This window comes from Glycine max, chromosome 12, assembly GCF_000004515.6.
Source record: "Glycine max cultivar Williams 82 chromosome 12, Glycine_max_v4.0, whole genome shotgun sequence".
Taxonomy (NCBI): domain Eukaryota; kingdom Viridiplantae; phylum Streptophyta; class Magnoliopsida; order Fabales; family Fabaceae; genus Glycine; species Glycine max.
Window position 1 is genome coordinate 36101925 of NC_038248.2, and position 24087 is coordinate 36126011.

Sequence of the window (24087 nt, forward strand, 5' to 3'; positions counted from 1 at the left end):
AGGACAAGATGATATAATAATAGGAAAAAGAGATTATGATGATTACAAGTTAATATTCTTTTGCTCTTCCACTTCAGATCCGGTAATCAAATTACTCAAACGTTCCAAAAAAGAGAGGAATAAAAGTGATTAAAAAACGAACGTAAACAATTAAAGCAGAATGGAAGCAGTAACGGAATGAGATAGTGATTAAAAAGACATACACACATTGACATAGATAATTTTTTTACTTGGTACTTGCGAATTCTCCTGAAACTTTCAATATAAAATCTCACTATGTCGGCGATTTGGCATAGGTTAATACTGGGGTAAGTGTTTCATAGACTCGTACGTGTAACTTTAGTAGTGGATATTATATAATAATGACAACAACAAAAAAATAGAGAGAAAACCAAATAGCATTGCCTAGTTTTCACATAAAAACTGAATAGCTTTGTAACTTTGTTTATATATATATATATGTGTGTGTGTGTGTGTGTGTGTAATGTAATAACTTGGCTATGTGGCAAACCTTGGACCTTAAGGCTGGAAGCGTGGTGTTGGTCTTGGTTGGCGGTTATGCCCAATATCAGATCAGTAATGGCAACAACCTCTTCTTTCTTCTTCACTTTGCTATTGCTGCTTCTCACTGTTTCGGGTTTGTTATCTTCCACTAACTTTTCAACTTCTGCATGATTCCATGGAAAGTGAATAAATTTTAGAATTTGCTATTTGAGTTTTCTTGGCAAATGGAATGGACCATTCTAAATTGTGATCAGAATACTATTCCTTTTGATTAGCTTCTTGTAATGAAAGAGGGACCTCAATGTGTGCTCAAAGGAATCAAATTAACCATTAATTTAGCTTTCTTGTTTTTTCAATTGGGTTTGAGTATCTATTCTCCAACCTCCATATAATATAAGCTTTTTAGTTTGTCCAATATCTTATCTGAATTATGGGTTAGCCAGAGTTTCACAATTTTCTTCAGGGTTTGACTCCCTCAAAGCTTTTTTTTTTTAATCTTCTATTAGAGATTGATTGTTAATTATGGCTATTGAACATTGTAAAATTGGAGATTTTAGATTTGTTGCTATCTATTCTTATATATTCTGATGTATCAAACTATGTTGTTCTTCAGATTTGTTTGTGCAAAGCCGAGGCCTAAATTTTGGAATCAACTACGGGCAAAAGGCCAACAACCTTCCATCTCCATCCCGTGTGGCTGTTCTTATAAAATCTCTGAATGTCTCCAGAATCAAACTCTATGATGCTGATCCAAATGTTCTATCTGCATTCTCCAATTCAGATGTGGAATTCATCATAGGGCTAGAGAACGAGAAACTGCAGAGCATGACAGACCCTTCTAAGGCTCAGAGCTGGGTTCAACAGAATGTTCAACCTTACATTTCACAAACCAGAATCACTTGCATCACTGTAGGAAACGAGGTCTTCAACTACAATGATACTCAGCTCACAGAAAATCTTCTCCCTGCAATGCAAAGTGTGTATAATGCCCTTGTTAATCTAGGACTAGCACAACAAGTTACTGTTACAACTGCTCATTCTTTCAACATTTTAGCCAATTCTTTCCCTCCTTCATCTGGGGCATTCAGGCAAGATCTGATACAATACATTCAACCCCTCCTTAGCTTTCATGCTCAAATCAAATCACCCTTCCTCATTAATGCATATCCATTTTTTGCATACAAGGACAATCCAAACCAAATCTCCTTAAAATATGTGCTGTTTCAGCCAAATCAAGGGGCCACTGATCCAAATACCAATTTGCTTTATGATAACATGTTGTATGCTCAAATTGATGCTGTCTACGCGGCCATCAAAGCGCTGGAGCATACCGATATAGAAGTGAGGATTTCGGAAACCGGTTGGCCTTCTAAGGGTGACCCTGATGAGGTTGGAGCCACACCACAGAATGCAGAAATATATAATAGTAATTTGTTGAAGAGGATAGAGCAGAAGCAAGGCACTCCTGCAAATCCATCTGTTCCAATTGATATTTTTGTATTTGCACTTTTCAATGAGAATTTGAAGATTGGTCCTGTTTCTGAGAGAAACTACGGCCTTTATTATCCTGATGGTACCCCAGTTTACAACATTGGATTACAAGGTTATCTCCCAGTCCCAGAAATGGTTATGGAGTCCAAATCTAATGTAAGTATAAATTCAATCATTTTACCAGTGAGAAGTTTCATTACTTTCTGTTTTTGAAACTTTTCTAAAGTAGACATATCTAATGCTCTCATTGCTATTGATATGCAGGCTTTGTCCATCAATTTTCTCATCTACATATTTACATGTTTGTTGTTCACTTGGGAGCTTTCAAGACCGTGATTAGGAATATAACAAAACAAATAACTTTCTATAGATCATTCTTTTGCAATAGGAGTTGTTAAAAGGTAAGGAAAATTTTAATATATTTCGTGAATCTGAATCATTATTTTTTAATCAACAAATGTTAATGGTTAGTTTGTTAGTTTTTTTAGTAATAGGGATTTGAAACCAGAATCTCTCTCCCCTTTTTCCGGTCGACCTTATAACTCCTACTTTAATTTTTTATTTGCAAGTGCTGATATTCTTTTTTTTTTTCAATTACAATTTCAGTAACGGTTGGGAAACCAGGTATTGTAAATAATGAAACTGAAGTAATTGTGCTATAAATTTTTTTCATTCTTTGGTCACATGAAAACTAGTTCAGCTCCTGAATTTCTAATGAATCAAGTTTATTACATTATGTAGTAAATTAGCAATGATCACGGGCATAAAGAGATGGGAAGTCTGGAAAAAAAATTCAAAAAGCGTTTTTGATTCCTTCTAGTTATTCTTTGAGTTTTTGATAGTACTATGCCAAATATGTAATCTGAAAAATGATATGATGGAAAAGCTTTGGAACCATAGCGTGTAAAAGTTCTGCCTAAATGGTATCTCTTTAAGCAAAACCTGTCAAATGCTGTCCAATTAGTGCTTGTGCATGTACCAAGTGGACTCTTGTGCCACTATAACCACCCCTAGAAAACCTTACTTGCAATCATGCATGTGAATCTTCCCCGGAATAAAATTCTCCTTGTCTTCAGCTATACAAAAGTCCAAATTCGGTTATGTCAAAAAGGAAAGAAAAGCCTTCAGGATCCCTCCTGCCAGATAACCCAATCTCATGAATTTGTCCTTGGTTTTGAACCTTTTCTCGTAGGTGGCTTCTCCTTTCCACTACTTTCCTTCCTTCTATTCCCATATGAGCTTTTGTAGGACCCTTTGTTTTAAAGTTGTGCAAAAGTGATTTTAATTTTTTTTTTTTAGTTCACAATCACGGATTGATCCTAAGACTTCATACATAATACTCAAATTTTCTCACTATCCTAGTAAATTATTAAAATTTGAGTTTCATTTTTTATACACTGTAAATTTTTTTAAACTCGGTCAATAAGAAATTATGACAGGTACAATGGTTATTATAAAAGATCCTAGACTTACCATACATTTGTATGATACGATATCAGTGTAAGAATATCATTTGCATAAATTATTTTCTCTTAATTTTTAACCATAAAATCTAATTATTAAAATATACGAGGAGATCAATTTCAGTTGTAGCATACTAGCATTGGAATGTCACCTACCAAGAGGGGCCTACTGTAGAATTTTATTAAACTGTTGAGTAAAGAGTTTAGAGATTCTATTATACCATCTCTATTAGTGAGTGATAGCTTGTCCTCATAGAATTAAAATTCCTTAGTGTGAACTGTTCCAAGGTCAAACAGGATGTTAAATTTCAAGGTATAATATTGTAGCGTATCATTTGCAACTTAGAAAAATTCATGAGCTGAGTGCAGTTGTGAGAATCTGAATGGAGAAAACATGGTTTAGAATTCTAATGGTGCCTCTTTGTTGGACGAGAATAATCTCATGTGAAAGATTCTGCAATAAGGGTCATAAAAATTGAGCTTAGGGCGGCTATTAGAGGTGGTCCAGGTCATTTCAATTGAATTTGTAGAGTTCTTACAGCAGCATGGCTCAATTGGGATGAGAATGACAGATAGGAGCAGCCACCTAAATATTTCAAAGCACAATTAGTGATGATTATTGCTAGCTGCTTCCATACCTGATTTTTGTGGCATTAAGTTTCTTTTCTGATGTGCCATATATACTCACAAACCAAAATACATCTTTACTTTATGCTGTTCTAAACAATAGGGGAAAAAAACACCACAAGAACGTGTTTAAATATAAACTTAGAGAATTCATATAAACAATAGTCGTCTAATTTTTATTTTTATTTTTGGTACAATTTCATCTCATTAATACCAGTTACCCCACCACCCACCAAGAACATGTTTTTTTTAGCAGATTTGGCATTAGTTTCATAAATTCTGAAAAAAAAAAAGAACGGATAGAAAATACATCGAATAAAAATTTTAATTTAATACAAATTCAGACACCTTGGGACATATTACATAATGACAACGCATAAAAAAAATATTACATAATGACAACGTGTTCGTCATTTAATAGGTATATCTAGTAGTAGTAATATAATGGACCACAGAAATGTGATATAAATTACAGTTTTAAACCTTTTTTTTTTCGAAGAACCTAAAGAATTAAATAAAATATAGTGGAAATGTCCCATAAGAATTTCTTCCATTTTTGACATTAAAAAAAATCTTTAGAGAATGGTGCATGCATATTATTGACTTAATATTGACGCATCTATGCAGGGAGACAAGGGCAAGGCAAATTCTACACATTTTCTACACAGCCATGGGAGCAGTTGTTCGAGGACTAGTTCGTATTTTGCCTAAATCTAGTTTGTAGCTAAATCCATTCATATAATTTTTTATTTCACAGTTTAGAAATAATCAAAGATTCGTAATATGGAGAACAGTGATTTTTTGACAGAAAGTTAATATATATAAAATAAAAAAAAAAGTCTTCTTTAGACAGATTATTATGTTGTACATGTAAAAAAAATGGTCAAATGATTTTATGATTTTGTACAGTAAGGTGAAAATTACTCTTCACTTGTATAGTTTATTTCGATATTATCTTTATTTAAGGTAGAATTTTAATATATCTCATTTTTCTTATATTTATCTGTTATATGAGACTTTCAACACACCTTTCTGTCTGAGTGTGATAAGAAGAACAATATAGCTGACATAAACCCAGAAAGACTAGTTGTGGAAGCAACCAGTAGTAAATGGTAAAAAAAGTATAAATGAAGACGCGGAAGCTTTTGAATTACTTCCGATTGTTTTGTTCTGGTTACAGACATATCAAAATAGCATATGTTCATACTGGGAGGAACTTTTTTTGTGTGGGTGTGTGTGTACGCGCTTAGATTGCAAAATGATGATGATATTGTTGTTACATGTTAGTATCATCATTATTGCTCCATAGAGAAGATATTATTATAAACAGCTCAAAAGAAACCACTTAAAATTTTTTGTGCACGCTTAATTAGCTTGCTATATTTGAGGTTCTTTGCTTTGAAGCATTATTGATTAGATGGTGGACCTCCTCGCTTACAATAGTTTTGGGCTTTAAGGTAGAAAAAAACAACAAAGTAGTACGAGTATAAAATCTATAAGAAATTTAAGGGCCACTTAAGTAAATGAAATGATTGCTTTAATCTTTTGTGCTTGTCATCAATATGGGGGTTTGTGGAGCCGTAGAAATTAAGTTTTAGCGTCAATATCATAATAGATTCAACAAAAAGTGAAAATTAAACCTCACTTTAGAATTTAGAGATCCAACCGAGAAGTGGTAGGTAAACTTTTTTAACAGAAAAACATGCTGTTTGCTAGAACATTGGTTATACTTGTGTTGGAGAAAGATGTTACGGCTAATTGACTGTACGGATAAATAAAAACAATTTACGAAACTAGTGTAAAAAAATTATTTGCAAGGTTTTATTTTTGGCACGTAGATAGGAACAGACGCAAACTGGATTGGATACTCTTGGTCTGTGTTTTAAGAACGGGCTTGACCAGTTTGATCCGGAATCTGATGGATATACTGATTTGATTTGTTAAAAAAAAATATGGAAATGTATTAGAACCAGTGTGACTTAGGTTGAATTGGGTGGGTATTTGATTAAATTGGAATGAATCTTTTATTGAATTGAATTGCTCTTTTTTAAAAAAATTAAAAATTATGATTTTTTATGTTATTTTTTGTGAATTTATGATTATTTTAAAGGTATTGAATGTTATTTGTGTTTAAAATTTATTTATAGACTGATAGTAACATATACATTGGTTGTTATTTAAAATATTAGATATTTTATAACGAAAATCATTTTAAATTTACAGTATTGAATAATTAAATTATGTTGGTTATTTAGTTATATTTTTGTAATATATATGAAGTCAAATCAATTCATCAGTAATAATCGAAATTGGTTCAATAACTGATTCAAATATTAAAATATTGCTCTTGGTGGTTGTTCACTAGTTGTGTGCGTTAAATATGTTAAATTATTTGTGTATGTTAAATAGAATTTCAGAGATTTTTTTTATTATGTTACTCTTTTATTTATTACGAAATAAAGTTTCAAAGATGAATAGTTCTCAGTTTTTTTAAGTGACCTAAAAAAAACTACAGTAATATTTACAATGACCTTACTATATATAAAAGTCAAATTTAAGGTGTTTTATTAGCATTAGATAAATAGTGGACAATCTAAAACCAAATTTATTCCAATCTCAATAGTGCCAATTGGTGGGGTAGCTTACTTAGGTACATGTGTGTAAATCGAATAGTTGAATTAAAATAATAAAGTCAAACTATATTTCTGCAAAAACTATTTAGATTCGGTTTCCAATTCTATCAGTCTAAGCAATTGGTTGTTATTGAATTAAGATATAAATCTAGATGACTAGATCATTGATGGCAATGCTCAATATAGTGAGGGGCAGATCCAGGATTGAAAAATAGGGAGGCCAATAAACAGATAAATTTTCTAAAAATTTATTTTCATTTATTACAAACTTTTAACACTCAATTTTGTTCAGATTATTTATATTATTTTACGAAAAACTGAGAAAAGAATTGAAAAGAATAATGATAAAAAGAGAGAAAAAATGAAAAGAAAAAAAAATCACAAAAGAAAAGAGAGAAAAAGTTTCACAACTTTCTGATTTTCAGATTACTGGTGAAACTCAATTCAATCATGAACTATTAACCCAATAAAATCAATTCAAGTGAAATACCCATAACCCAAACCCACTTAGGACCCAACTCACCCTTGCATCAGAGAAAACCCTTAACTCCATACGTGTATACTCTCATGAGTGACTTATGATGTGTGGCTCTTTGTTCTGTAGTCTTCGTGCACCATTCATTGCTTTTAGTTCTCGGTGTTTTTGGTTTAAACCTGAAGATGCATGTGCAGTGATTGATAAAAAAAAAAAAAATGCTTTTAGCTCACGACTTTAGTCTTCCGTGCTGTCAGTTTAACTGCAGAAGAAAAAGTTCATTTGCAGGTATTGATATGCAATGAAATAGTCACTGATATTCAAGTTCAAGTGTATGGTAATATTGCTGCTGGGACCTTTCTTTGGAATATTGCTGTATAACTTTTGTTCTTAATCTGTTATTAATTTACTTCATCATAAATTAAAAAATATTTACGCTTGCAATAACGTTCTTATGTCAAGAAGTTTCCAAAGCTCGATTAATTAGTTCTTAGCTCATGTAAGTGAATCCTATTTCACCTCATGTTGCTTATTTCTTTTGCCTTTATGTACATATTTTATGATAAGAATCTTCCTCCTAAAAAATCTCCACGCTCTGTTTTAGTTTTGAATGAATGTATTTCCTTTTTACGTTTTCTTAGATATATGACTTTTGGCAGTTAATTATTCTCCTTTTTAATTAAATGAATTAATACAATCTGTTTATTGAAACTAATATCTCTATAGAATAATTTTTAAGCAAAATGTTTCTAAGGATTGACTTGGGTGTACACCTTTATCAATTTTACATTTTAGGATGTATTCTTGTGACAATTCATAAATCCTAAAGTTCAATAAATATATAAAATCAAAAAATAAAACATTAACTCTCTTTTCCTCAAAAATGAATAATAAAATTTGATGTTCGTCATAGTCACCATTTTTTTAGAGTGGGACATATATTTTAAAAGTTAAAATTAGTTTGCTTAATTAATTAGATGAGACTATTTTTATGATGTGCATCATAGGCTGTTAGCACCTTTCTTAAATGTAATCAACTCTCTTGAACTCGAATTTGTTTGCAAAAGTTATAATCTTTTGAAAATTCTTTTTTTTTTAATTTATCTCTCAATAAACTATGATGGCAACTCCTTTATTTTTAAATTTTTTTCGTTGTTCTGTTGCAACACTAACAATGGTAAAAAAACGGGAATTAAAATAATTAAATTATATACACAAATATTTAACTTAATTAGATTTTTTATAGATACAATATTTTTTTTTGATGATTTTTACACATACGAAATAAATTAACACGTGAAAATAAATAAATAAATAAACTTCATTTTTATGAGATACGAAACAAATAAAACTATCAAAACATGCTTGCTAATATTACAATATGAAAAAAGAAATATGCACTAATAATTTCTATAATAATTTTATACAATCATTTAATTACAAATTATCATTATAATAAATTTTTTTAAAATTATATATAATTATATAATTAAATAACAATATAACATTATTTTATATGATCAATACATACTAATTAAACTCTTTTAATATACTTATAAGTCTATATGGGTTATGTAATTAAATACAATATATTCTATTAATAAAATGATTTATTAAGATATGTTCTACACTTCTACTAATAAAAGAATTTAAAAAATCCAAAAAAAGTTTAAATTGAATGAATTTTTAAAATTTATCCTATATTTTTTTTAAGGATATCTGTTTAATATTTCATGGACTGGAGTCACAAAGAAAAGGCCACATTCAATATTTAACAAAGCCTTTAAAATAGAGTACAGTCTTATCTAATAATTAAAAATTAACAAAATAAATCACCTAATAATTAAAACATTTATATTAATTATGAAATTTTCAAAAAATCGAGGGGGGCCATGGGCCCCTTGGCTAACACACAGGTCCGCCCCTAATATAGTCAAAACCTACCATTGATATATACAATTAGACTTGAATAAAATTTTGCTGCCATACAAAGCTTTCTTTTCTTTTTCTCTTTTAATAATATTAGCAATTCTTAATACTAGCTTAGGAAAAAAAAATCTTAATACGAAACAAGTTGGAGAATATTCTATTAATGTATGATGTAAGATTTGGTGAATGATTAGAGATAATGGCTGCTCAATCTTTTAAAACCTAATTATATGTTCAAATTATAATAGCTGGGATAAAGTGCAAATTGTAATTTCATGTGGTGGATGGGATCGACTAAAATTGATGGGGGTGGAACCCACGTATCTTATGGATGGGGTCAACTAAAATTTTAGAGTAATACATTTACAAATTACAACACATCGAACTCATGACACATGGAGTTATGTCATCATGTCCTCAGGGTAAATATTTACGTAGAAGTTAGTGTTTTGGCTTTATTTTTTTAGTTACCTTTCATAGTACGCAGGGGAAAACAATTGTCACTGGTTTTGCTTGGCATTAGTGAAAACAGACATACTAATTTTATACGGAGTACTATTTTTGCAAACATTATTTATATTAATAATTTAATAAACATAATTATATAAAAGTTATTCCACTAATAAGTAACCGGTCATTAACTTCTTATGTTTAACCACTTTTCTTGCAACAAACCCTTAATTAACTTTAAGTATGTAGCTGATTAAATTAGTTGGATATTTAGTTTGGGAGAAGTAATGAGAAACTTGTGTGTGAAATTGTGCATGTAAAATTATTCATATCAATAAATATTGAAACAAATTCTTGGAACTTGCACATCTTTTACATAATGTTTACAAGAGAAAAAAGTTTAAATACATACATTCTTCTATATACACACTTTCACCACTCACCTACTAACGCTTAATCACTTCTCTTGCCACAAACCCCTTAGCTATAATAGGTAACTTGTTGGTTAAAAAAAAATGTAAATGAATGAGATGTATGTGAGCATTACTGGAACACAAATGAATATAACAAATCGTTGCACCCTAAAAATTTATTCACAATCAAAGTCATAAAACAATCAATTGAATGTAGGACCAAAGAACTTGGAAATCTTGCCGACGAACATCACTTATCAATCATAAGATACAAGGAAAGGAAGGACCATAGTCATAAAGGCATCGTATGAAAGTGTAGCCGAACCCGTATACCGTGTATCCTTCTCCTTAAATTTATCAGTCAGACCCTGAAAGTGTAACAGGTAATTAGCACAGCAACAAACACAAGTAAATAAACAAGAATCAACTCTTGGTTACAAGAGCATGTATTTTTCATGACAATGCTAATTTCTACATATTGAAATGAACAAATGATGCTCCAAAATGTTTAGGCCTTCGGGTTTTTCTTGGCAAAGTTTATTAGAGATGGGTCCTGTTTTGATGAATTTCTCTATAAACATTATAGGAGAATGAAATAAAATAAACTTATCATAAAAGTTAAAATTATGCATTAATAAATTTGTAAAAATCCTCTCATACGAGTTTCTTCAAAAGTTATTTTTTTTTTTATTTTGAAAAGTTAATTTTAAATTATACATAAACTAATTTTAACTTATGAAAAAAACTTTTTTTTTGTTTTTTTCAAAAGTACCATATAACACCAACCAATTGTTTATTTCTCATCACATATCAGAAAGTGAAGATAATGCATATGCTAACGAATGTAACAGGATAGAGTATAGACATCTATGTCCCGAACTACATATATCAAGCTAAACAAACAATGGAACAGGTGAATTGGCCCATATCAAAGGAAAGGATGAAAAAGAAACACAAAGGAAGAAATAGAGAAATGAGAGGCACGTCCATGGCTTCAAAAGCTCATTGAGTTTTACCTTAATAATCATCCCACACCTGCATACATCCAAAAACAGAACATTAGATATATAATGACATTATTGACATTTTCAAATACAACAAAAGCCAATTTAGTCCTTGAAAGATTTCAGAATACCAATTTGGTGCTCCAAACATAAGCTACACCAAAATGGCCCCCAAATCATTATGTTATCATAATAGTATGTATGACAAGATTAAGTCTTTTTACTATTTTGATACAGAAAAAAGAAAAACATCATTTGAGGACAAGATTGATGTAATAACATTTCGAGGACCAAATTAATGATTAAAAAATCTCTCAACTACCAAAATGAAAATTTACTCTCTTCAAAGACCCAGATAAAAAAATCTTACTCGACAAAACTGTCAAAACCAAGTTCAACCCTCCTACCACTTCCATCACCGTATTTGGAAAGCAGAAGTTGTAGAACCGAGCCCGGTACAGCATAGCCAATACCATATAGAGCATCTCTGAGTTCTAATGGATCAATTTTCCCACTCCTGTCTTTATCGTACCTCTCAAATATGCCCTACAAATTGAAGTAACAGATTCAGAGACTATCACCTGGGGTGAAGTTCTATTGTAAAACACAAATTTCAAACCCAAGCAATTTGGATAAACTTCTTTGTAATCACTTATAAGAGAAGAACATAAAATAAAATAAAAACAAGTTGAACTTTTTTTCTCTAACCTAAAATCAACTTACATTTATATGTTATAAAACTCATTCAAATAACTTCTCTAAAAAAGCTGATAAGTATAATAAGTTAATTTTACTTATGAAAAAAAATTCAATTCATTTTATTTTCTTATTTTCTTTTCCTATATCTTGAGAAAGAGTAAAAGAAGAAATGAAAACAAGACTCACTCGCCAATGACCAAGGCAACTCCAGAGTGCTGCAAATTCCTTTGGTCCTGTGAAGGAACGAGCAATAGCCAATTGATATCAACACAATTGAAAACTCCAACCCAATGAATTGAATTAAAGGATATTACTAACTAGTGTCGTTACGACATTGGTTAAGGAATTAAACAGAAAAAATAGTCATTGTAGAAATCATTGGAGAACAGCAAATGTATCTCATTAAAAATCATAAACCGCGGAATTTTATGGATCTCATAAAAAATATTTTTCCTTTTAGTTTCTTAAGTCTTAACCAATGCCCATTAATATTTGCCTAAATTAAAACACTAAGAAAAAGAAAAGAATAGAAGTTAGGTACCAATTGTGAGGGGTAGGTTTGGACTCTTGAAGAGGAACATGAGAAAACGAATGGTCCTGAGGTTGAAGTGGTGGAATCCAGAAGAGAGAGCTTGCTGCAATTCACGTTCATCAATGAAGCCACTTCGGTCCCTATCCACCATCTGAAAGCTCCTAATGACGTCATGGGGTGTCCCTGGTGGAAAACTCGATGATGCTGATGAAGAAGTGTGATGGTAATTGGAATATGGAGGTTGTTCTGGCGCAGATGGAGCATAGGACTGAGATTGAAAATGGTATGAAGAAGACATATTAGCTAGTTACAATTACAACCTTGGATTCAGATTGCTTAATTGCACGAGCACGTTGAGAGAGAGAGAGAGATAAAAGTTAGATAACGGTACTTTCTAGTTTCGGGTTTGGTAATATAGGCATGTGTCTTATTATCATAGGATTTGACGAATGACGGGAATCCTCACACGCAACCACAGCGTTGTTTGCCAAGACGGTGGTCAATATCGGTATGCCGTGTCTTTTTCAACAATATTTATCCTAAGCCCTAATATTTTATAACAATTTGATTTTAATTTTAGCCATCAGAAATAGGATTTTCATTCTTTGATATTCCCTTCAAGTTTCAATTTTTTGAATTGAGTATGAGATTAATTTTAAGTTTAACTTTCTCCACCCTCACTAGAGTGTTTTTTTTAATATCAAACCTAGATTCTCCACCATTGTGAAGTGAATTAGATCATTAAATATATAAATATTTGATGAAAGTAAAGATGAATTCATTTGGAGGAGAACTCTTAAAGATGAAGTTAAAGGTAAATCCAAATAATAAATGTTTATGATAAAATGATGAAAATTACTAAAAAAGATACCACAAGAAGAAAAATTAATTTATTAATCTGCTTCTATAAAATTTGTTTTTTTATTTGAATAAAAATGTATGCTGTCCGTGAACTATACAGTGTCTTTAAAACTATTCCGGTCTTTTCGTTTCATTTTTCTTATTTCATTTTCAAAATAATTTTATATTAAAAATAAGTTTATGAGTTGTTTTATTTTTTAGAAAATAAAGTAAAAATAATATATATTATATAACTTTACAACGGCGAAAATTAGCAATCTTGGTCACGAGAATTTGGGCTATTGTGGGCTTCATCACTTGTATGAGTTTGGTGTACATCTTTCATAATGAAGGCTGTTCCTACTTGCACCCCATAGTTTCTCTCTCACCCTTGTGTCCCCTAAGCAGCAACTTGTTCAACCCCTTGCACTGGACCTCCTTAAACTCCGCTACTTTTGTCCTTTTCTGTTTGTAAAGCTTTCTTCTTCTTCTTGATCCACTCAATTTTCCGGATTGACGAATCCAGAGTCTAAAATAAGGTGTTGCTTTTCGGAATAACCATTCTAAAATTTTATTCTTAACATAATTTTGGATTAAGTTTTTTTAAAACAATATGTATTTCAGGAAACATAATCCAAAGTTATGTAAGAATAATTTTTGAATGACTATTATGCAAAGGAACACATTTAATATATTACATTTCTCTCTCTATATATAATTATAATTATAAACTACTTTGATAAATTTTTTTGGTATAAAACCACTTTCATAATTTGAAATGTAGTAAAAAAGTCAATTTGTAATATGAGTATTATCCTCGACATGTTTCTAAATCCATCACTGAATATGAGGATTACAAACACGATTTTTCCTCCACAAAAAACACAATTGAGAGGTTTTGCATCAATGGCCCTCGGTTGTATGATTGCAAGGTGCTCAAGCCTCAAAGTATTCAAACAACATTTTTTGGAAAAAAAAAATCATTTTCCTAATATTTCTTATCTAAAGAAGAATCTTGTTGTATCAAAATTAATTTTAACTGTAATCAATTCTACAAAATCATGTTTATCTAAAATTAATTCTATCCACATACATGCAGACACACATGATACCGCGGAAATTCTTATTAATTAGCTACTAGCTAGCCTGCAAAATTATCATATTAATTTTTAACGTATTAGAAAAATATGAACAAGTATTTTTAAAACATTGAATGGAAAACTAAAAATAATTTATTTCTTGAAATGTCATTAATCAAACTATCTTTTTTATAGTCATTAATATAATTTTATTGTATTCACACAAAAAATTATTGTGATTTTTAATATTTATTATTTATTATTTTCTTGATCAATATAACAGGACATAACGCATAAAAGCTATTACGTAAAAAGGTTAGGGTATTTTTTAATTTAATGAAGACAATCTCACGCGTATTAATTATATTAGTTTAGGTAATAAATACTTTATTCATCATTCATAATCAAAAGGACAGATTCGCATAAATTCTTTAAATAAAAATATATTATTTTAAATTATTGGGTCATCATCATATTTAGCTAACTATATATATATTATAAATTACACTTGTGTATTATTTTATGGTACAAAGATGGTGTGAGAAGGAGCTGGTAACATAAAAGAAGAGGTTTTGTAGAAGCTAAAAATATATTTAACTTTGGTGTACTAAGCTAATTAATACAATAATGACATTATTTTTTATTAACATATGGGATACAACAAACTGATATATAAAACAATCTGCAGTGACTTTAATGTATATTCGGATCTATGTCAATGATCTAAATAGATTGAACAATATAATATATGTGAATTATTATATATTTTTTGACATTATCTTTGATTCATATATATATATATATTAATTATGAAACCCCCAGTAAAAAAAAACCTATTATATATTATGAGATTCTTTTACAAGTTTTCACCATCTTCAAGTGTTCATTTCATTTCTCACCGGTTTGTTTTTTTGTTGTCTATCTGTCTTTAGTTCTACTCTTCCTATCCTTGTTGGTGACTTTCTCTCTCCACTCACTCCAACACATACACAAGCGTGACTACTACTTTGTTCAACGCTCCACAGCACGCAACATAACATAAAAAATATGAAAATTAAAAAGAAAAACTGAGTTAATGATTCTCACGTCCCACACCCTAGAAACACTACTGCACTTTCCTTCAATCCAACTCCAAGTCACAACCTTGGCATTTTCTGAAACAAAATCTTTGTGCTTTCGTTTTTTATATTCCAAGTAAAGGCCTCTTTCATTGCCAGCCATGACCGAGGTCCTCCACTCCTCCCCACCTCGTTTTGTTGCTTCATCACCACCAACAAAGACAAGGACAACAACAACAACAACAACAACAAAGACAAGGACAACAACACCAACAACCTCTTCATTCTCTTCTCCCAATGCCTTTCTCCTCCGACCTCTCTTGGCGCTTCTTCTGACCCTTCTCAGGAAATCCTTCCAGCTTCCTCGCAAAAACATCGGCTCCATTATGGACATTGGCTCCCCAACGAACGTGCGCCATGTTGCGCATGTCACCTTTGATAGGTTCAATGGTTTCTTGGGCTTGCCTGTTGAGTTTGAACCTGAGGTCCCCAGAAGGCCTCCTAGTGCTAGGTGTGTGTTTATGTCCATGCATATATATTAAAAGGCATGAATTGAAGACACTTGTTCATCATTGAATTAGAGTCACATTTCTGATCGAATGCATGTTGGTTTTTATTAGTTTTTAAATTTAAGAGGAAAATTATGCATTATTTTTAATGCACATTATAGTTTTGATTCCGAGTTTAATTTCTATGCATCCTTAGATTTTATAAAGTCAACGAATCAGAAACAATATGGTTTTGATTATGAGTTTAATTTTTATGCACGATTGGTCGGTTTTTATTAGAGAATGTCAAGATCTTTTGCATTTGTGAATGCATTTATATTAGAGTCTTTGATTTAAAGGTTGTGTTGTTTTGTTTATTTATTTACGCTTTTGTTTGATTTATCACATGTAGTGCATCTGTTTTTGGAGTTTCAACAGAATCCATGCAGTTGTCGTATGACTCAAGAGGGAACAGTGTGCCAACAATACTGCTGTTGATGCAAAGGCATCTGTATGTTCAAGGAGGGTTGCAGGTTTGATCATCTATATTTGTCTGTAAATTTCTGATGATGTTGCTGGTTATCTGTTGGATGCAATTTGTGTGAAACTAGCAAAAATGATAGTCCTGCTTTATCATGTACTACTCCATGGGGACTTATTTGTTCACCTTGCAAATGATTGCATTAATGGTTCTTCTTGGTTAAAAAGTTGAACTTACACATGCAGGTGGAGGGGATTTTCAGAATTAACGCGGACAATGGTCAAGAGGAACATGTTAGGGATCAATTGAATTTGGGAGTGGTCCCAGAAGGCATTGATGTACATTGTTTGGCAGGGCTAATTAAGGTATAACTCTTGCAAGATGATTGTTTGCTTCTGGCTCCTCTGTTGATGTACCTGTTCATAGATGCTTGTTTGGTGAATTGAACTGGATCATCATATTGACTAAAAAAAGTATCTTCTATGATATAATGATTACTTTTGCTTGTGGAAATGATTATTTTTATGCAATAATTCTTTTTCTCTTTTATTATAGATCTAACATGTACTAGAATCATTTGTGCAAATAGAATTGATTCAACATGTAATTGATTGTAGAAAGTAACTTATCAATTTCAAACATTTATCTAAGTCTAATAAATTAGACAAATAAACATCATTTCCAAATTCCGCAATGTATTTGACTGAATAGTACCACATTCCATATCTAGACCCGTTTTAATGGATCAGATGAATAGTAAAATTGTCTGCCCATACAATATCTGGTTTATAGACTAGATGGTGAGCTAGAACATCCTGCAGTTTATGAGGGAGGCTGTATTGTCATTCCTATTCGTTTATTGCATCTCCTATATAACTTTTTTCTCATCTTCCTAAGATGTCCTTTATTAAATAGTTGAGTCAGACAAATGATCTACTGCCACTCCTATGATCATCCAAATTTCTAATTAATATTTGTTTTATTTTTAAAAAATATAAAAATGACTTCCTAATTACATGATTAGTTTTTCCTTTTTAATTCAATGTTCGTCAGGGCCAACAAACAAAACTAAACTCTACAATACAAGTGTTTTCAATGTGTAAACTTTATGATCCTGTTGGAAAGTGGAAACTGAAATGTCTTATGACCCTTGCTTGTGAGTCTTTTTAAAATTATTTGCAAAACAATTTTATCCTTTCTTTTTATTCCGTTTCTTCTAGACAAGCTCAATGAGAACCTTCATTTTTCTATCTGTTTTCTGTTCTTCCTAAATCATATGCTGACCAATTGCATCCATATCATCCTCTGCTTCTGTCTTAACCTTCCAACTTATTTACTGCTAGCCACTAACAACCTGTCAATTCATGTCTTTAGACAAATATAACAAGTTTCCCAACATCTTTATTTCAATTGCTGCTTCATGAAACTTTAGCACTACTTAGTTGGAATATGTCACCTTTCTTGGTGTAGTTTTATCCTAGCAAGTAACTATCAGAATCCATTCCAGAATCCCATTTAATTAAACTCGCGTACATAGCAAACTATCTTTTATATGAAAGGATATAAGGTAAATGCTACAAAACACTGCTTTTGTAGCTTCTGCTTAATTCTTTGTGCTTTTTTTTGGCATAAAGAAAATGCATGTTATTAGATACTATTTTGATATTCTTGCATTTTTCAAGGCTTGGTTTAGGGAACTTCCTACAGGCATTCTAGATTCATTATCACCCGAGCAGGTAATGCAATGCCAGACTGAGGATGAATGTTCTGAACTAGTGAGACATCTACCTCATACTGAAGCTTCACTCTTGGACTGGGCCATCAATCTGATGGCTGATGTTGTCCTACATGAGCATGTTAATAAGATGAATGCGCGTAACATTGCCATGGTTTTTGCACCAAACATGACTCAGGTGTGTTTCCATATTTTTTCATTCTCAAGTGACTGCAAGGAAGAAAAGATGTACCATACAAGTGCTATATATTTTCATTTTCTACTTTACTAAATTGCATATGGAAATCTTTTGAAATCCAATTGTTTTCTTTTCTCGGGAAATCTTTTCTGCACTACTTGTCTTGACAATATTTTTACCTTTAGTGAAGTCTTTACTATGCTGTGTTTTTCCAAGAGTAAATAAAGATGCCAATGTGATAGTTGTTCCATCTGATAGTAGGTTCGAGTCAATGAAAGTATTTGGTCATTCTGATTGCAGATGGCAGACCCTATATCTGCATTGATGTATGCAGTTCAAGTAATGAACTTCTTGAAGACACTTATATTAAGGACAGTGCGGGAAAGAAAGGATTCTGTGGTAGAATCATGTCCTAGATTTTATCTACAACCTTCTGTAGATAATGAAAACCGTAGAATTTTGGAGTCCTTCCGGCAAGATACTCCTGCAGAAAATGAAGAGGCTCAAGAAAACTTTGTTTTAGAGAAAACTGCCTTAGACCGTTCCCCTGAATCACTCCAAAACAACTCAACTGGAGGAGAACCTGGCAGTTTGACAAACTCTTCTGAGAATCTTGTTTGCAATGAGGATTTGTATTGTGAGTTTCCACCCGTAGGAAACATGGGGAAGAGTAAAACTGGCCAATCAAGTAAGTCAAATGCTAGAAAAGAGTCCAAAAAGACAAGAGGCAGCAACCTGTGATCCATCAAATAGTGCCTGTTGAGAAAAAAAAAGGAATTGGTATTTTAAGTCACATAGATACAATAAATGAATAGATCAAAGCGTGGCTGTGAAGAACAGAAGAGGCACTGAAATGTAAATTGATTATTTGACATTGTGGCATTGTAAGTTTGTTTATGTCTCAAGTTGCAAATTGCCAGGGGAAGTTTGTGAATTGGTCCTTTATGATTTCTTTTTCCTTTTTCCTTTGTTTGTTTAACTTATCTGATTTCAAGAATAGTACTATGATCACACTAACATTGTAATGAAATATCATTCCCTGTGTGTTTACTTGTGTTCATAATTATTCCTTAATAATAAATTAATCTTCTGTTGCCCTTTGGAATGGTCTTTTGGATCCTTACTCTACAATTTTGGTTTCCTGCCAGAGTAAGGATCGTCCAATAAGTTTTGGTCAGATGATAGCAATGAGACATGCTACGCGTTTAGGTAGAAGTGGAACCTTTTTCCCTTGGACCATAACAGTAGTAGTGGCCATAGAACTTCAATACAAAATTTTATGGAAAAAATATTGTATGATTGATTTGGGAGGCATCAGGTCCACAAAGGTAGACCAATGGCAAGGAGTTTTATGGAGGTGAGAAATATCAAGAGGAATGAAAACCACAAAACTATCAAACTTTAAAGAAAACGTTGCAAGCTACTTTTCCCACCAAAACGCATCTAAGGGTTAATTGTATGTACATTTCTATAATGGGACAAGGCAGTGAAAGGGAGGGCTAGCTGAGAACCACAACCATTTTCCTAGAAAGGAGTCAACAAGTTTAAAGGACTCAATCGAATATTCCTCTCCTTCTTTCCACCAATGATAAATTATGATCACAAGTGGAAGTGGGAACGGTGGAACTTGAAGCCATACATGCATAAGTTCTTGGTTTGTGGCAATTCTATTCTGTAGACTAGCTACTAGCCTTATCCTCCTAGTGCAGAAAGCTGAAGGGGACTGTAGTGTTTAATCACACTTAGTAATATTTGATAGGGAAGGATTCCAAATTTAGATTATTAGTCCATTACCAATTCCCTATAAAACAAAATTTATGAGAGTACAAACTCCAAAATAGATTCATCTTAAGGACAATTTGTGTATTATTGCAAGAAAGATAATACCGTATAACTTTAGTCTTTAACAAATGCAAATTAGATAATGTGGTACCAAGGGTCACGAGACACTTGTATATAAGCGTGCCACGTTGCCTGCAATGTTCAATCTAGCAGAGCCACTTGGACAGTTACAACAAGTGAAAACGGTTAATTGAACGTGTACCCACATTCAAATGTGTTAGAATTTTAGAAGATTTTAGAGAAGGGTGTGGCTGTAAGTGTAGGTGTGCAAGTAGTAGTCTTCGCGTTCACATCATTGTACTCTGGACAGCACCATGGTAGGATCGAATCATTGCTCAAAATTTGCCCCTCACAAAACCAAGAAAGTTGTTGTGGTCCCGTCCCTTGTTTCCTTCCCCAAAAGGAACGTCCAATTGGAGTGCCATCTGCACAGGCAAGCTCTCTTGGTTATACCATTTTTATGTATTCATCTTCACAGACAAATTAATGATTATACCTTTTTTCTTATTATTTAGGTAGAAGCCTAGATGGTTGAAACATTTGTTGCCTGATGCAATCCGTGTATTAGGTTTACACCCAAGACTGGGTCTACTATGTTTTGGAAAATACCAAGTCATCAAGTCTTTTCCATGACCGTGTATAAAGGTAACTTTCAGGTTGGAAGCCTTTTTTTGCTGGAAGCAAGATATCTTTATAACCAAAAATCATGAGACTCACCCGAGATCACCGAAGTGGATTTTATCTCTCCCAACGAAGTATTTTCCATATGCATGGTAGGTATGCTTAAATAACCCAATGTTGGACCTTGTTGGTGGTTGGAAGCCCTTTTAATAAGGCTGAGAGTACCTAGACAACTAACTTTAAGAATACATGGTATACTAAATTAGGATCGGTTTTGCATGCTAACGTGATGCTTAAGAAATCAATTCACCATAATTTTTATAAATTTCAATTTATTGTGGATAATGAATAATAATCTGAATTTATATAAATCTTGTCACTAAATACATGCACGAATTAATGCAGAATTGTTCTTGTTTAAACAACTTCAGGTTTAAATCTTGAATATACAACCTTCTTAAATATTCGGAAGGCAATTTTTATCACTGATTACCTCTTGTATAAAGGATAATTAAGTGCCATCTCTATCCAAAAGAATTAAGATAAATCTCACCATATAGTTAGTTACCTAGGACTTTTATATGGCCAACAACAAATCCTGGCTAAGCTACGTAAGTATAACCACTCGTTGGCCATTTATAAGCCACACCAACAGAAAAAACAAGAAACCATAAATCAGAACTTCCTACTGCATATATATAATAGCATCTTCCCCTTGATTTTTTCATCTCATGCTATTTTCGTGCCACTTTGCTCTTTTCCCCTATCTCTCTACTGCCAAAAGTTAGCACTTACAATATCCTATTCCTTTCTTTCTGTGTTTAGTTCTACACAAAGTACCAAACACTGGCTAGCAAGAAGGGCATGGCAACATGTGGGAGCCTGCATCACATCTTCGACACCCTTTTGCCAGAAAAGTCAACCCTGCTTGAATCCCTCTCATGGAACCAAATAAAACCCCTAAAATCCACAGACCAAACCCACTCCTTCACTGAGATATTTGGAGAACTCCATTTCAAGGAGAGTCCTATATCATCACCATTCACTCCCCACGTTTCTACTTCATCATCATCATCGTCAACTGAGATAACAAACAACACCAACAGGCACAAGAATAGTGACAGCTTCTCATCCTTGAGTTCTGAGAGTTTGCACCTTTGCACTGAGGGTCTTGGCTTTGAGAGTTCAGATGATGTTGAAGACTTCAAGGATGGAATGAGTGAGAGTTGTGAAGTGTATAAGGAGAAAGAGGGTGTCAAAAGGTGTGTGAGTTCAAGGGTGAGTGAGTACCCTCCTCCTATTTCTTGCATAGGGAGGAGTGGGAAGCCTTGGGTGTGTTTCAGGTCCTACAGAAGTGAAGGGAGGTTTGTTCTTGAAGAGATAAGGATTCCAACACATGAGTTCTTGCATGCTTGTAGAGAGGATGGAAGGCTGAAGCTGCATTTTGTTCATCATGAGGATGAACCCATAGAAGAAGAAGAAGAAGAAGAAGATGATGATGATGATGATATTGGTGTAGAAACAATGGATGAAGAGGAGGAAGAAGAAAACATGGAAGAGAAAAATGATGATTAATTGTGTGGCAGATCATGAAGAAAATGAGATTGATGCTCAAGTGATGACTAGCCACTTACTTGATGAAAGAGCAGAAAATTTGAATGCTAAGGAAGATTTACAAAAATAAGAGAAGAAGAAACAAAATAATTTTAAGCACTGTTGTGTTTTTGTATCTTTTCTTTAATATGTTGGCTTTTGTCTCTTAACTTCTAAAGATTTTGTCTGATGGAAACAGGAGTTGACACCTCTGATCGAGTTTTCATTCACATCAACTGTGACTTAAACTTGATTTTCAGACTTGTATTGATAAGCATGTAAATCTTGTTATAAATTTTCATTGCAGTTGGTGATCTTTTTCTGACCTTGTCAGAAGAAGTGTCTTTCATTAATCTAAATATTTTATATATAAAAAAAAAAAAAAGTTTTGTGTGGTGTGTTCCAAAATTAGTGGACTAACGAGAAAATTGCAATCTTCTGTCAAGGACTCGATATTGTCCCACGCTACCTACTTCCCTTGTAAACGAGTCACGTCTATTTTATATGTTTCTTAGTCATGGGAAGTGGAAATTCGGGGACTTTCACGTGAGACAAGGTAGATGCATGTTATCTAAGGATTATCTTAACTAAACTATAATCCAAGATCCTATGAGCACAATGGCCGGGGAGGGTTGAATCGAGGTTAGCAATGACACATTTGAGTACTGCAACGCGTGAAGCACTTTTTCTTACCACAGAAAATACGAAGACAAAACCAAGGGAAAGTAGGATAATCTAGAAATAAATCAGAACCCATAATCGTAGTAGCAGAGATAAGATTGTAAAAGAGACACGACACACAAAAAGAAGAAAAGGGCACCAAGATAAGAGCATATAATATGTGATCCAGGGCCATGGTATTTTAGACAAAATTTTGTGATATAATGTAATGTGCAAAATGTTCGATGCTCTCTTATTGATTTAATGCACAAATTACATAAATAATGGTTAACCAACAACAACCGACATATAATTATAATTTATGTTCCTTAATCAATTGGTACAAAATAGGAGTGTACAAAAATTATTTTGATAAAAAAAACTAAATCAAACTGATTTTGAACTGTTTCAACTAGTTTGGTTTTATATTTAAATAATCAAATTAGTTTAAAAATTAGTTTAGAATCGAATTGATTTTAAAAACTAAGTCTGAACTGAATTGATTTTTGACCAGTTTTAAATTATTTTTAAGAATCAGACTAGTTTCGAACTGGTTTTCAAACTATTTTTTTCGAGTAAAAAAATTTATATGAAAACTAGTTTGATTAACCGAACTGATTTTGTAAAAAATAATTTGATTATCGTTCGATTATAATCCAATTCAATCTTAACTGATTTTTTTTTCACACCCCAGTACAGGGTTGGAATTTGTTCATTATGTGAGATTATGGCTTATACAATTGTTGTAAATGTAATGCCGCATTATTCATATTTATTTTACGTGTTAGTTTACATTTATTAAAATTTACAAAATGTAAAATGATATTCATATTATTTAATAAGTTTCAAAAAGTTATAACTAATAATGAAAATATATATTAAAAATAGTATATCAGAAATTAAATACTTGTTAGTTCATTCCTCTTTCTTTGCCTTGCCTATAGTCAAACCAAATTTGCTGTAACGACGAGGGCCCAAGTCTTGTATTATAAAAATAGAACAAAGGAAAGAATATTCACAGAACATAAAGATATTTGTCTTGTGAGTAATGCTATTTTGACAACATTTTCACACAGTATATCTTACAAAAAAAGAGATAAGAAAAAAAAGATAAAGTACGTAAAAGAAAAATAAATTGTGAAAGTATTCTAAAAAATTTGAATGAAACAAGTATCATCCTTTTCATTTTGCACGAAAGGCAAGGGGAATAGTACAAAGCTCCACCAAATATCTCTCTGACCCCTTTTTGTGTAAATTTTGATCCAGTCATCTAGCATTTTATATAAAAGATA

At 32.1% G+C, this 24087-nt stretch overlaps 4 protein-coding genes across 6 annotated transcripts; 3 read left to right on the top strand and 1 right to left on the bottom strand.

Moving 5' to 3' along the window:
• Nucleotides 1-349: 349 nt before the first annotated feature.
• LOC100811467 (glucan endo-1,3-beta-glucosidase 14) lies at nt 350-3855 on the top strand. The gene is made up of 3 exons (XM_003540201.5): nt 350-637; nt 1118-2151; nt 2260-3855. The coding sequence occupies exons 1-3, from the start codon at nt 460-462 to the stop codon at nt 2329-2331; spliced, it is 1284 nt and encodes a 427-aa protein (XP_003540249.2). The 5' UTR covers nt 350-459; the 3' UTR covers nt 2332-3855.
• A 6068-nt stretch (nt 3856-9923) lies between these two features.
• On the bottom strand, nt 9924-12714 carry LOC100499969 (uncharacterized). Of its 3 annotated transcripts, NM_001248030.1 has the most exons (5): nt 12230-12600; nt 11875-11921; nt 11360-11535; nt 11002-11020; nt 10230-10353 (listed from the first exon to the last, which is right to left on the bottom strand). In NM_001248030.1, the coding sequence occupies exons 1-5, from the start codon at nt 12516-12518 to the stop codon at nt 10243-10245; spliced, it is 642 nt and encodes a 213-aa protein (NP_001234959.1). In that variant the 5' UTR covers nt 12519-12600; the 3' UTR covers nt 10230-10242. The 3 variants fall into 3 exon arrangements, with proteins under 3 accessions (XP_040862995.1, XP_040862996.1, NP_001234959.1); XM_041007061.1 differs by having other exon boundaries at nt 9924-11020; nt 12230-12714; XM_041007062.1 differs by lacking the exon at nt 11875-11921 and having other exon boundaries at nt 9924-11020; nt 12230-12602.
• A 2304-nt stretch (nt 12715-15018) lies between these two features.
• LOC100776004 (rho GTPase-activating protein 5) lies at nt 15019-19129 on the top strand. The gene is made up of 5 exons (XM_014765006.2): nt 15019-15708; nt 16098-16218; nt 16412-16531; nt 17849-18079; nt 18380-19129. Exons 1-5 carry the CDS (start codon nt 15359-15361, stop codon nt 18818-18820), a joined length of 1263 nt encoding a protein of 420 aa, XP_014620492.1. The 5' UTR covers nt 15019-15358; the 3' UTR covers nt 18821-19129.
• Nucleotides 19130-21010: 1881 nt separating this feature from the next.
• On the top strand, nt 21011-22926 carry LOC100527149 (protein FANTASTIC FOUR 3). The gene has a single exon (XM_003539423.4). The coding sequence runs from the start codon at nt 21407-21409 to the stop codon at nt 22115-22117; it is 711 nt and encodes a 236-aa protein (XP_003539471.1). The 5' UTR covers nt 21011-21406; the 3' UTR covers nt 22118-22926.
• Nucleotides 22927-24087: the final 1161 nt, after the last annotated feature.